This window comes from Siniperca chuatsi, linkage group LG15 (genome assembly GCF_020085105.1).
Source record: "Siniperca chuatsi isolate FFG_IHB_CAS linkage group LG15, ASM2008510v1, whole genome shotgun sequence".
Classification (NCBI taxonomy): Eukaryota; Metazoa; Chordata; class Actinopteri; order Centrarchiformes; family Sinipercidae; genus Siniperca; species Siniperca chuatsi.
In genome coordinates this window covers 12189601-12202732 of record NC_058056.1, presented here as the reverse complement: position 1 = coordinate 12202732, position 13132 = coordinate 12189601, and the positions used below count along the sequence as shown (strand labels likewise).

Below are 13132 nucleotides of genomic sequence, written 5' to 3'. Positions count from 1 at the left end.
CAGCTCCAGTGAACAGCTTCCACAAAACAAGATCATTTATCACATTATTATATTTTTTTACTTGCTTGGAGTCTTGTCACTAAAAGCTGATGTGAGTTCCCGTACTCATAAAAAGAGATATTGTGCAACTTTTCATATCCATGTACAAAGTGCAGCAGATCCTAGCCAATATCACGCTAACTGTTTAAAGTAGTATTATAAATGGCAAGCACTAAGTGTTGATTCAGCTCCAGCATTCTGCTCACTGTCAGAGAAACAGGATTTCTGGGAATTTCTACATAGCCTTTTTTACCAACAATTAGAGTTGAAAACGTACATTCTCCTTTCCAAGAGCAGTCTCCTGTACCCGCTGATAACCTTCTTACCCATTAATCTTCGAATAAGATGTTTTTTGCATGATGTGATGTCTACAGTTTTAGCCCACAACACTGGCACATTGCTGTGTTCTCATGCTCCTAGTTTCAATAAATATACAGATAGGAAAGATATTAGTGGAACCAAACCAAATGGCTCTTTTCTGCTTTTGATGAACACTAAAACAAGATATCAGAACATATCAGAGGAAGTCTAGAATGAAAATCAAATTCCAAAGAGCTGTCATAATGTCAAACATCACTGAGATTTGTTTTAAGGAATGATTGACGTCAGATTCATTGTAATAGTCTCCAATCCATCAATGCAGGATTCAGGCTTAATCTTGAATATCAGGATAATTTTGAATCAGGTTAAAGATATAATATTACTTTTACTGGACAGGAAAAACCAAAGAAAAAAAAACCCACTGTCCTCGATCTAGAGACAACACAAGAAAGGTAAAAAAATTGGATGCAAAAGATAAAAAAATATTTTTAATAGTAGACATCTCAACAGCCTCTGAGATAGATCTATGCAGTAATGTTCCCATGTCTTTGACTATGGCACGTGATTATGTCAGTCTTACGGCTGCTGCTTGTTTTTCTAACTGAATACACAAATATCGGGGAATACACTGCTGAACTAGATGGCTATCAAATTTTAAAACCAGATTTAATGTCTAAACACATTAGCTAACATCCCCAGTGTCCGTTAATATGCACGGGCTTGGCCATTTCCAGGAGGAAATATAATAAGCCCTCTCTTGGCATAGTTACAGGTCCCCTGACGACGTCGGGCCTACTCTGGAGGAAAGGGCGGCCTGTGCGCTCAGTGGTGAGACCGCGTATGTGGTCTCCAAATAATGAATTACAAATGTTACAAAGGTTCTATCAAAATCCCCACTGAGGTTTTGCCTTCACTTTCACTTATATGGAGCAGTTCCTCCTGAATATGCTGGGACACCAGAGCCCTGTCTTCTTTTCCATCTTCCTGCGTTATTCTCCAAGAACTACAATGCTCATCCCGACCTCTCTTCCCAGCCTCGTCCCCTGACTAAAATCCCATAGTTGAAAGCCATACCTTCAATTTGGGGGTCACATTGCTCTTGGAACATCGCTCCACTCCTGAGACTGAGGAAAAACATGAGGGGAAGAGATGAGATAGTTCAGCGAAAAGACAAAGAAACAATTGTTTTGTTGAGGCAAGAAATATGGAACTCAAGATAGCAGTGAGGGAACTATTGCAAAAGGACAGTGATTTTAAATTGGCTGTCACACAGTAAATGTATGGCTCTTGCTACAGTCTGATGATCCACCGAGTGCCTCTTGAGATGTAACAGACAGAGTGCTGATCCAGGGGAGGGCTGGGGAGGCCTGACTGCGTGCAAATGGAAGAGACTCAAAAGACGTGCTGACTATGCATGAGTAATTGTCCAGCCACAAAAAGGGTCTAGTCTAGAGCCAAGAATCAGTACTTCCCTTAAATACCCACACTTCCATAGTCATATTTTACAAAACTCTTCAATTTTTTCATATCTCCAGAATGGAGGCACTGAGGCTTTAATGTAGAAATATTATCAAGAGGTTAAAAGTTTGACGGACAACTATGTGTGTGCGTGGTGCTTGGCATTCCTATGTTACCTTGCCAAGTTGTCTTACTGCCAAGAAACTAAAATAGCCCTCTTCAAAGTGTTTTAAAGCAACACATAAAGTCAAATATACATTCAGTTATTGTTATTGCTTTTTATGTGAATAATATTTGGTGAACCACAGGGTTCCTGGTGAATGCTGTGGTTGGACTGACAGTATGATGGTTAGGAAACATAGGGGTTCACTCAGCTGAGGCTTTCAGGATAGTGAAAGGACTTCACTGGATCAAACTGGATTTATCCAGGCAGAACAGGATTGCACTGAATTGGTTTGGTTAACCTGGACTGGAGCAGGCTGGACTAGGTTAAATCTTTTAAGTGGACATTACTTGTTTGAGTGTAGCCTCCTGTTTGCTGCTGCTGTGCTTCTCTTTCTCTCTGGATCTGCTCTCTGATGAGCCTCTGTTCCTCCTCAAGCTGCCTGGATCCCTCCTCTCTCAAACGGGCGATCTGGTGGAAACAGACATACATTACAGTAATGTGCACAAACAGACTAAGTTTGACTGACAGCAAGTTATACATCTTTACTTTTCAGTAAGCACTGATGTAACTCATCACCTATGGCTCTCCCACTCTAAGACACCCTTTCTGCTTTTCTGTGTTTCCACAAGAGTGTGTAGACCACCATATTTCTTCAGTTAAAGCAATAACACCTTGAGATGAGACAGAAAATGGAACAGTGCCACCTACTGGCTACCTCCTCCCCCCCAAGGCAAGGCACATGGCCATGTATTTACATGCATTAAGCACACTGAGCACATGCCATGACTCACCTATGAAGCATGCACACCATTTTTATTTATCATTGGCTTTCTGAACAAAGTGCATCAAGTCATGCAATATCACCTAATGAGTTTACTGATAATTATGACATGGCAGTGAAAAAAAGCCTCTCTCAGATAGAGCCTTTGTTCCTGACCCAAGTCTGTGGAAGATTTCAACTCAATCAGAAGGGAGCATTTGACGAAGAACAGAATAAAAGCACCTGGGTGTGCTTCAGAGTTTCCTGGATGCACTGGAATACCTTGTTCCCAGTACATGGCTGAGGCCTGTTGTACGGTGTAATTTTTTATCTTCTCCAGGCAATGTTTGGTGCAGTATCATCTCTCACATGGTTTCTATAAATTCTGTTACCTCTTCTTCAAGTGTTCTAGTGATTTGCACCTCCTCCTGGCTCTGAGCTTCTGCTTGTCGCTCTCTGGATTCCAAGTCTGTCATAGCAACACACACACACACACACACACACACACACACACACGAGACCGTATCGCCTTCATATACTCATAATGAATCTCTTTTCCACAATGAAACAGACAAAACCGTATAAAAAATAAATTGATTACTTTCTAAACATCTGTTCTTATTTTATTTCATATTGGACAATTTATGCAGCTGTCCAGATAATATATAATAAATATGGCACTTCAATGCAATCAAATCAATGCAATAATCATTTTTAATAAAGAGTTAATTAAAGAGCTTTGAAATGCTTTGAGAGTTGCAAAGTGACTCACCAAGCTTAATTTTCTTCCTCTTGTCATCTAGTTTCCTGTTTCTTTCTTCTGCTTGTTTCTTGGCAGCACAGATCTTATCATAGGCAGCCTGAAAACAGTATTAAACACCAGGATAAATTGTGTCTGTCTTTCTGTCTGTGTGTATGTCAGCACTTTTATGACAAGTTTGGAGGCATTAGTGGTTTTACCTTGGCAGCGGCATCAGTTAGCACCTCAAGAGCCTGGGACAACTGGTGGAAGAGCTCCACTAGAAGAAAGGGACGAGAGAAGCGAGAAAACTGAAAATGCTGCTCCTGAACAGAAACACTTTTTCATTTTAGGTTTTATATATTACTGCTTCAGGAAATAATGTTTTACATGTGGAATATGATTTTTGAAAACAAAAATATAGCTATGATTTCACAATGATATAACACTGATAACTTTGTCAATTTGACACCATACACACAGGAGATAGAAGAGAGAGTAATGCTGATGTGAAGAGAGTGACGAGAACATGACATTACAGGGGGCTTATGCCAAAAGAGGCATTATGTGCTCAGCATGATATCTTCAACCTGAAGCTGGGACACGGGGCTGAGACAAACAGACATTTTATACTTTAAAAGGTGCCGTAAGTCTCACAAAACCAGTTTCCTCCAATGACACAGCCGTGCATTCCCTCACGAACCCTTGGCCTTTCCATCGATCTTCCATGAGAGCACCTCGAGGGGCCACTGCCACAATCATCACTACCACGCAAGACTCCACCTCCCCAGTTGCCTCACACACACACCCAAATGTACACAGGGAGACCACAATCCCACTCCCCGTCATACAACCGCCACACTACTGCACTATACTAGCCAGGCTTAATCATTCACTTATGGGAGACCTAACGGACAGATACTGTTACTCCCTGTGGGGACTGGCAGTGCACACTAACAGGCTCTGGAAATCACGCTGCCAGCAGCGGTCAGGTTACCTACATGCATATAATGGGCTGGAATGAAATACAACTGGGGGAAACCTGCCATGCCCACTAGGCAGCTAAGCGTGTCACAACATGGGGGGTTGAGGAAAATGAGGGAATAGTGGGGGGTGTTTTCAGTCAGTGAGAAATCATGACCCCCAAGTCACCTCTTACATGCACACAACCTTCGCCTGAGAGGCAGCAAGTCCCAAGACTTGCTCCGCTCTCGTGCGATAGAGACCGAGTCTGTCCATATGCGGGTTCAAGTGTTGAGGCCCTCCAAACCACTTCTTTTCCATTTCTGGGAAACCGACCCCCTGCTTTTGTATTATCCATCTCAACCACCCAACCCCACCAATTTCCCAAAAATTTTTTTCCTGACATAATCAGGAATTGTCTGAACCATCCAGCAACCACATAAACCTCACTTGAAAACATGCCTCATGACCAGTCTTTTGTCCAAGGTGCCTTTTTTCCCCCTCTCCTGACAAAAAGCTACATTGATATTTCCTGGTCTAATTATTGACATGCTGGTTGGCGACAGGCCGCGGAAGGACTTATAAAGCCAAGGAGGGACGGAGTGTGGAAACACTGGTGGTGACAGTGGTGCTGGTGGTGTATGGCTGGTCCTGTCTGGCTAGAAAGCCGGTGGGGAGAGACAGGCGCTGGTTAGACTTCCTTTGGAGTGCGGTGGCTAGGCTGTCTGGCAGGGTATAACTTGCTGAGAGCGCTACTCTAGAACATTCATTTTTGGTTCTGAAGCTTGATGGCCGCTTGGTCATATGATTATCTCTAATTCTTTGGAAAATAATGCAGAAATTGGATAAACAAATAATAAATCTTGTTCCAGTTCTACTGTGTGACTGAAATAGGTCTGTGGCTCAGAATGGAGAGAAGGTGATGAGAAACAAACACAGATAAACACATTAATTGGCTCACTCACCTGCTTTTGGGTTGTCTGGGTTCTTGTCTGGATGGCATGTCAAGGCTTTCTGTCGATAAGCTTTTTTGATCTAGGAGAAAAACAGAAGAACCCCTAGAGTTATGTAGAGTGGAAAATGTTGATTAGGACACAAAGAGAACGAATCATCCACTTAAGCAAAGGTTTTGGCCATGTGGAACTTAAATTCTTACTCTCAGTACCAATTATCTTTATCCTGTCGTCCTTGGCCCAGAAAAAACAAAGTCTGAATAAAAAAAATTATGGTTCCATTGAAATAATGGCACAAATGGTAACAGTCTTGACATGAAAGCACTGGGGGTGAAATGTGGTTTGCATTTAAATTAAAATCTGGGATTGTATTGTTTGGATCAAATCAACACCTGAGCTGATCCTCTGCTTCGTGTCCTTTTGACATGTTATTAATGGAATCTAACCACCACGGCACACACTGCACAATGAATTACCCGCACAAGAATTCCAAACTATTCTCAGGCCCATTGCCAGTTTGCAAGGGTGTTAGTCCATCTTTATTCAAACTTAAAAAAATGTTACAATAACATACACAAACAGAGTGCCATTGTCTATAACAAATCTGAGAAGGCCGCCATTAATATCTTAGGCTGGTAGCCAAAACTTCTGGGGGGTTCAGAGAACCAAAATGGAAAAACTAAACAATACTTTGGAGTATTGTAATGTCGTATGAGGTTTTTGTTATAGCTTATTTTTTAACTCTGGGTCATTGCTTGGAATGTTAACCATTCATTGGTCCTTCTATGGACCAGTTAATGACAAGGTGGTTTTCATTAGATCTCCGCTCCTCTGGAGAAAGAAGGGAAGCAGGAAAACTTTCTGTGAAAACCAGAGGGGGCTGTAGAGTGCAGTGTTGAAGCTTTCTGCACACACGCTCATATATTTGCATTGCATGCTAAGGATTTGGCACATACATCCCCCATATATCCAAGCTGAGACACAAACACACACACACACACACACACACACTGACATACACTTTCTCACCAGTCTTAATCAACCATGCCAACATTCTGCAGGGTTTCACATAACCCCCCTTAGCGCAAATCAATCTCCTGCCAGTATGCTACGGGCCACAGAATTTGGGAGCTCCTTTCTTCATGTCTGGGAAACATTTGCATTGGACGCCTTGTCCTCTGGCATATGTAGTGTTTCCCTGTGTGTTGATTTGCACAATTGTATCTCTAAAATGCACGCCAAAGCATACAGGGCTGACTTTACTGGGGGGGAGCAAAACTCAACTCTGAGGGAACTGGGCAGAATGGTGTAATCCATCAGTGTCTAAGCCTTTTTAACAGCAACTCCAATGAGTCTCCATGACAGTCAACATAGACACATTAGGCTAGATGCCCACTGTCCAAGGTACAAGAGCTGAGCCTCCACACGATTATAAGAAAGCAACAAGCCTCCAGTGAGCCCTCTGGAGATTACCGTGGCTCAAACAGCTCCTAAATGTCCTAAAGTTCTTTCTTCTATCTCTTGGTCAACATCAGATTTGTTCTCGTTATAGTTCCAACAGTAAATGAGAACTTGGTTCATTGAGAGGGCTTTGAGAGACTAGACTTCATTAAGAGATATTTAGTCTGGCTGCTTGGCACACAGAGCCTTCCTACAGATCGAGACTGACAGACAGGGCTGTGGACTGGTGCCAAACACATATGCTCACTGTTGGCCTGAGCCTACTTCCCCTTTTTAGCCTCCCTCTGTCGGTTTCTCCCTTTTCTTTTCTCTGCGCCCGCCATCATAGCTTTGTCCAATTCTCTCCAAAGACATTTGGTAAGGTACAAGCAAGGAAATGAAAACTCCAGCTCAAGTTCAAATGTTGAATGAAATGTTGTTCCTCTCTGGGACCAAGATTAAGCAAAAAGGCAAGAAATGCCATTATGAAAGCCATTGCGTCCTGAGTTATGGGTAGGCAGTGATAACAGTTCGAAAACTCCCTGCCCTACGCAGCACTATCAGTGCTTTGACAACACAGAGAGAAAGAGAGTCTGCTTTAAAAGGAGTGTTTGCTAGTTTTGTACACAATTTTGTGTATGTTTTTGCTGACCATTTCCAAATGCAGGCTAATATATTTTTTGATGGGTTTTTTTTCCTACCGCTCCAAGCAGCTATTGGTTTCCATTCGTTTCCATGATATGAAAATTTTAATAAAATCCATAAACTTGCTTGAGTTGTGCAGTCCATCACAGTGAACAAGTCTGCATTAATATTTGCTAGTGTTACACAATTTTTGCGTGGAAATGTAGTTTAACTGCAGATTGATTAAAAAAAAAAAAAAGTCTGCACTGCATTACCTCACAACAACAATGTGATTTTGACAAAACCTAATGCACCTTGATGCTTACTGTAATGCATTACACAGGAAAGCTGAAAGAAAGTTTCAAAAGGGTGGGAATCTGTTTTAAACCATATATAAATTCATTTCAACCAATGGATGCCTGTAATGGTAGAAAAATATATTAAGATTTCTAAAACAAAGTAACATGGTTCGCAGCTGTGAAGTTAAGTATGTGTGATTTGAAATAATGGGGGCTAAAACACACAAAACCACTGCTAGAGCTCATGCCGTGTCCTCAGTTCACACTCACTCTACTTCTCATGTTCTTCATCACCTGCAGCCAGCTGACAAGATAAACATGTCTCCACATCTGCTGTAAACATAGCAAATGTCAGGACAAATGTCTGGCCAGCTGAGCTGTTTGACAAGCACAACCTGTCATCATTGATGCTGTTCTGGTGGAGAGCAGCCATGTTGCACGTCATCATATTAGTCTCACTGAGTTCAGTTAAAGATCTTGTTAACACACAAACATCTCTACATTTCAGTTAATTATTCTTAATTATCCTCATGTTTTTCTCTCTATCTCCTCCTGTCTTTTCTTTTTCACTCTCTCTAGCATCATTCACAATATCTTGTCTCTACGCCTGCTGTTTTGTTAAATAATACATGATTACTCCCATCAGTGCCATAACACACAAGCCTCAATTGATGCTGGAAGCCCCTGAATCCCCTTGGTCCTACAAACTAGAAGCCAAAGCAGGACAACTTTTGAAGAGGTTAGTACATATGTAGATAATAGCTCTCATAGTGGCATCTTCCTACAGGACTAATCCTGTCAATTACTGTAGCAATTAACTTTGTGCAGTTCACCATGAACTTTTAGGATTGGTTCTTGAATCAATTATGAGTAAGACGTGAAGAGAAAACCATAAGAACTCCTGGGCTAAAACCAACTGCTGTCCCTTGTGCTTACAGATGTAAGCAAAAATGTTAGTATTTAATTCTGCTGTGTCTTATCTCATTTTCCTTGTCTCACACACAAGACAAACTGAATTGCAGAAATGTCAACTATTTCCCACACTTCAGTTTGCAGAAGGATGAACCAAGAAATGAAGGAAAGTCTCCAATCTTGTAGCAGCAGGCCAACAGTAGCCTAATGGTTAGTGCCTGGCAAAAAACAGGCTCTCTGTGCCTCCCTGATCCCTGCTTGCTACAGTCTTAACTCCATGCCCACATCTTGTCCTCATTACACCAGTCTTTGTTGCCAATTATAGTTGACAAACTGGTCCTGGTGCAGCCGCAGCACAGCCTATGTAGGGCCCCTAGCCTGTGTGGCTGATTAGCTGCCTGATCTGCCATGGGCCCATCCTCCTTAATTACAACATTCTGCTATTTACAGGACATTATCAGCTGGAGGAAAATAGGCACAACAGGGAGAAGGAAGGACAGAAGCAAGGACAGGGGCAAAGAGGACATAAACACACAGGGAAAAGGAGAGCTAAAAGTAAAATTGGATGTAATGAAGAGAAAGTGAGACACTGTGATTGATTTTGCATGTGCTTGCAGTGCACTGTAGGATGCAATAACAATCATAACCTACCTGCCCTGACAAAGCAGACACTCAAAGAAGCAACTCACCATTGAGAGCAATGAGTTTACAATGGACTATTACAGTATAATGCAATCACCTCTCCTTGGATGCTCTGTCTGGAAGTAAATCACCCAGGCATGTAGTTACTGCATATACTGCAACACACCAGGTACACTACAATTTCAGTAGCTGAATAAACCACAAGAAATTTAGTGTGGTCTTGGCTGTTGACATTGTTTCACCAAGCAATCTGTGGTAGGTAAAACACACACTCGGGTGATTATTACCCAAGCCCTGCTGATATGCATGAGCATAACTCTTTAAATGGTGGCTAGCCTTCAGCAACAGCCTCCCTCAGCACTACAAGGATAAAGCAAACCCTAATCATCCATCGTCATTAAATCATAGACTCTGACATGCCAGTTTCCCCATCATTTATCAGCCAGCCAAGCTCAGAAGAAGGTCAACAGAAAGAGATGCTAAATAGAACCAGGAGGAGATACAGAATGCAAATCCCCTACGTCAAGGCAATGTTTTACAAGCTGTGGCTAAACCCACATAAACAGGCCCTGGGATGAGCTTCTTCCCCCTCTCTCTGTGATAAACAACATGCCTGATAGTGGTGGTGGAGCAGCGGGCCAAACAATTGGGATAAGTAGCCCATCTGATGACATCTGTCTTCACACACTTGATTGATTTTTGAGCCCCTCCAGACTCACACACAAACAAACCCTCACTATCTCCCTCGACCATCAACAGACCTCACAGAACCAGCCTTCTGCATTTTGGAGTCTTAATTCTACCCAAGCCACAACCACTAATTTCCTTCAGGATAATCCTCAAGGGGAGGACAGGACTTTGAAATCCAATTAAGAAATTAACTTCTTCCCTCGTTTTGGCAGCGATTCTAATTTCCCTAGATGCTGGAAACTGTGAGGAGATCAGGGGATCATGGCGAACAGCTCTGGGCTGGGAAATGAAGAGGAGAGTCAGGGAACCTTCTCAGAGTTGATTCGAAATCCATGCAGGCACAAAATGTCATTCAGGCAAAAATCTGTTTCTAGTATGCAGAGGTGAGCAAACAGATGTAACCTTTTGTAAAAAGGCTGTCCATAGTATTAGAGCATTTCCTGCCCAAAAAAAAAGATTAATTTTCCAGGCCTCATCGGACGTAATCATATTACCACTCCTAACTTATATGTGATCAGTTATGTTGGTTAAGTATTAAGTTTTAGATAAAGAATATCCATTGGAGTTGGCAGACTCAAAACCATAAATTAAATTCACATCCATACTATTTAGTATAAATAATTGTCAACTATTGTGATAGTTGATTAATTGTTTTAAGTAATTTTTTAAGAAAAATGCATACATAATACACATTCCATACTTCTAGCTTCTCCAATGTGATCATTTGATTTTGATCATTCTTTCATTCTGATTTTATCTGTTTTATATTATTGTAAGTTGAATATATTTGGGTTTTGGGTTATTGGACATAAAAAAAAAGAAATGTGATGACATCTCCTTGAGCTCTCAAGATTGTGAGATACCAAAGACTTAACGTTAATTGATGCAACGTCGCCACTAAGTGGCCTTTTTGGTGTATCACACCTTTACGATTCAGCCATTAACATTAGCAGGTTTCTGCTCTTTCTTTGGCTACCAAGGGTCTCACTGGACCTAAATTTTCTTTCCTCTCTTTACTCACCTGGTGTTTCTCTAAACAGAAAAATGATTCCCTGTGTTACGTTACTATACAAGCACACAATATATAAACACACACACTACAAGCTCCATAGTAGCAAGCTCTTGTAGCCTCCTGCAGACAAAAATGTCCTCACACACAGTCTCTCCTTGTAGAAACACAACTGCTTTTTAAGATTTAGCTTACACTCGGATAAACGGTATGCTAAAACAACGTCAGTATGCGCTTAGCGGCTAATGTTAAATTATCAGTAACGGCTTTTTATCTCAGTAGCTTAACAGTTAGCTTAGCTAATTTACACACCTCTTTTGTTGTAGCAGTGCTTTCAATACCGAGTAAACCATACAGGTCCATCTGTAGGATATCCTTGGCCTTTCCGGACATTTCTACTAACAACAAGCTACAGTACAAACACAGAAAAATAACAAATGTAAACGTTTGGCTAATCCTAACTGTTTGTTGTTGTTCCAGTTCCAGGCAGCATGAGTTTGACGTCGTCGACCTTTCAACTAGAATGTGCACTGCAACCTGGGAAATGTAGTTTTTGTTCTGCTGTTCTCCCACGAGGTGTAGGTTAAATGCAGAAAGATTTTGGGTGTTTATTTTTTTTACCATAGCATTTACATCGAAAAATAGGTTTAATACGTCTGAACCCCTTTAACTCGTTTTAACCGCTTTGTGGTGTCTTTGATGGCCGATAACAAGTGATAAATCAGGCACGTCATGTTTCACTGCACAGGTCGTTTCTTCTTCAGATTTATTTCAGGTGTAAACTGGTTTTGCACTATTTCAATTTTATTGTTCGGGATTAAGATCCTCTGGGCGTCCTCGTGTAAAAATTCAAATGTAGTAGCGCAACTTTGAATAAGCGCATTGATGTCATGAAAAGAGATAATTTAATAAAAAACTTTTTTTTAAAATGACTTAATGCAAGCGAGCAGGGTGCCAAAACTAAAAGCCGATAACAGGGTCGGCTGGAACAAAAGGGAGCAGAACTTTTGCACACCTGTAGGTTGACAGGTGCCTAGGAGAAGACAATGGAGAACAAAAAAACACCCGTACACTGTCCTCATCACTTGCAGTCAGAAATATTTAATTAGTAACAACGTTTCGGTACACAGCCCTTCATCAGGTCATTTAACCAGACAAAATCAGAGACCATTTTAAATAGGTTGGTTGACCCTCCTGGACCAATCAGGTCACACCACCAGCTGACCTCACTCATCAAAGTAACTTGTAATCTCATCATGGCACTATAGGCCTACAATATGAACATGAAACAATAACATGAAGCATATAACCTCATACAGACAATTATATGTAGCTCAAAATGCACATAGTCATAATAAAGGCTACCATACCAAGATCAATATTTAACAACTGTGGATCAAAATCAGGTTGAAGCTTAACAAAAATGTCTTCTACAGACACGGGTGAGGCTTAGGGTTGGTCAACTGAAGGATAAACTCTGGACTAAGTGATTAACCTCCTGTACATTCAACATTGTTCAAGTCACAGTGAGGCAGGTCAATGGCGAGCCGAACGCAGTCGCAAGTGTGGTTTACACTAAACTCAACGCAGACAACACTCGCTGTAATGCGAAACAAGAGTTAGTTTTAATAGTCAAGACTGTCTTGTCTCATAACGTGGAAACCTGGAATGTAGGCTAATATGAGTGTTACGTAAGCTATATCACTGTCGATTGTGATAGTTTCTGTAAAGTGTTATGAAAATGATAATTTTATAAATGATTATCTTCTCGCAATGTTATGCTAAATTCCTGTCAGAACGTTAGCTAGCGAACATTCTGAGCATATTCCACTTGCTCGCTTTGCGTAAAGTTCCGTTAATGTTCCCCTCAGTTGTTGACCCCCGGCAGATTTGATGACCCACGGTTACAACCTTGTTTTACAGCATGTTTCCTCCGTGGCATTAAAGGCCCTATCAGCAATTTTTGACCATATCAATTTGAGCTATATTCATGGCCATAGTTAAATAGATTGTTTTGTAGATGGAAAATATGCATTGTGTTTATCAACCATTTTGCTATTCATGAATTGTTTTATGTCAACAAACTTTTCACAGTATCATGATCCTGTTGATTCTTG

At 41.2% G+C, this 13132-nt stretch overlaps 1 protein-coding gene across 4 annotated transcripts in view; it reads right to left on the bottom strand.

Moving 5' to 3' along the window:
- The window catches only part of dnajc17 (DnaJ (Hsp40) homolog, subfamily C, member 17), a 33890-nt gene extending 22334 nt beyond the window's left edge, over positions 1-11556 (bottom strand). For 2 of the 4 annotated variants that reach the window (XM_044165558.1, XM_044165561.1), the window contains exons 1-7: positions 11328-11554; positions 5412-5481; positions 3705-3763; positions 3517-3604; positions 3137-3213; positions 2332-2452; positions 1435-1484 (exon numbers count right to left, since the gene is read on the bottom strand). In XM_044165558.1, coding sequence (XP_044021493.1) covers positions 1435-1484; positions 2332-2452; positions 3137-3213; positions 3517-3604; positions 3705-3763; positions 5412-5481; positions 11328-11408 — 546 coding nt within the window. In that variant the 5' untranslated portion in view covers positions 11409-11554. Of the gene's footprint in view, positions 1-1434; positions 1485-2331; positions 2453-3136; positions 3214-3516; positions 3605-3704; positions 3764-5411; positions 5482-11327 lie in introns of all 4 variants that reach the window. The other 2 variants (XM_044165560.1, XM_044165559.1) reach the window with 2 other exon arrangements.
- Positions 11557-13132: the final 1576 nt, after the last annotated feature.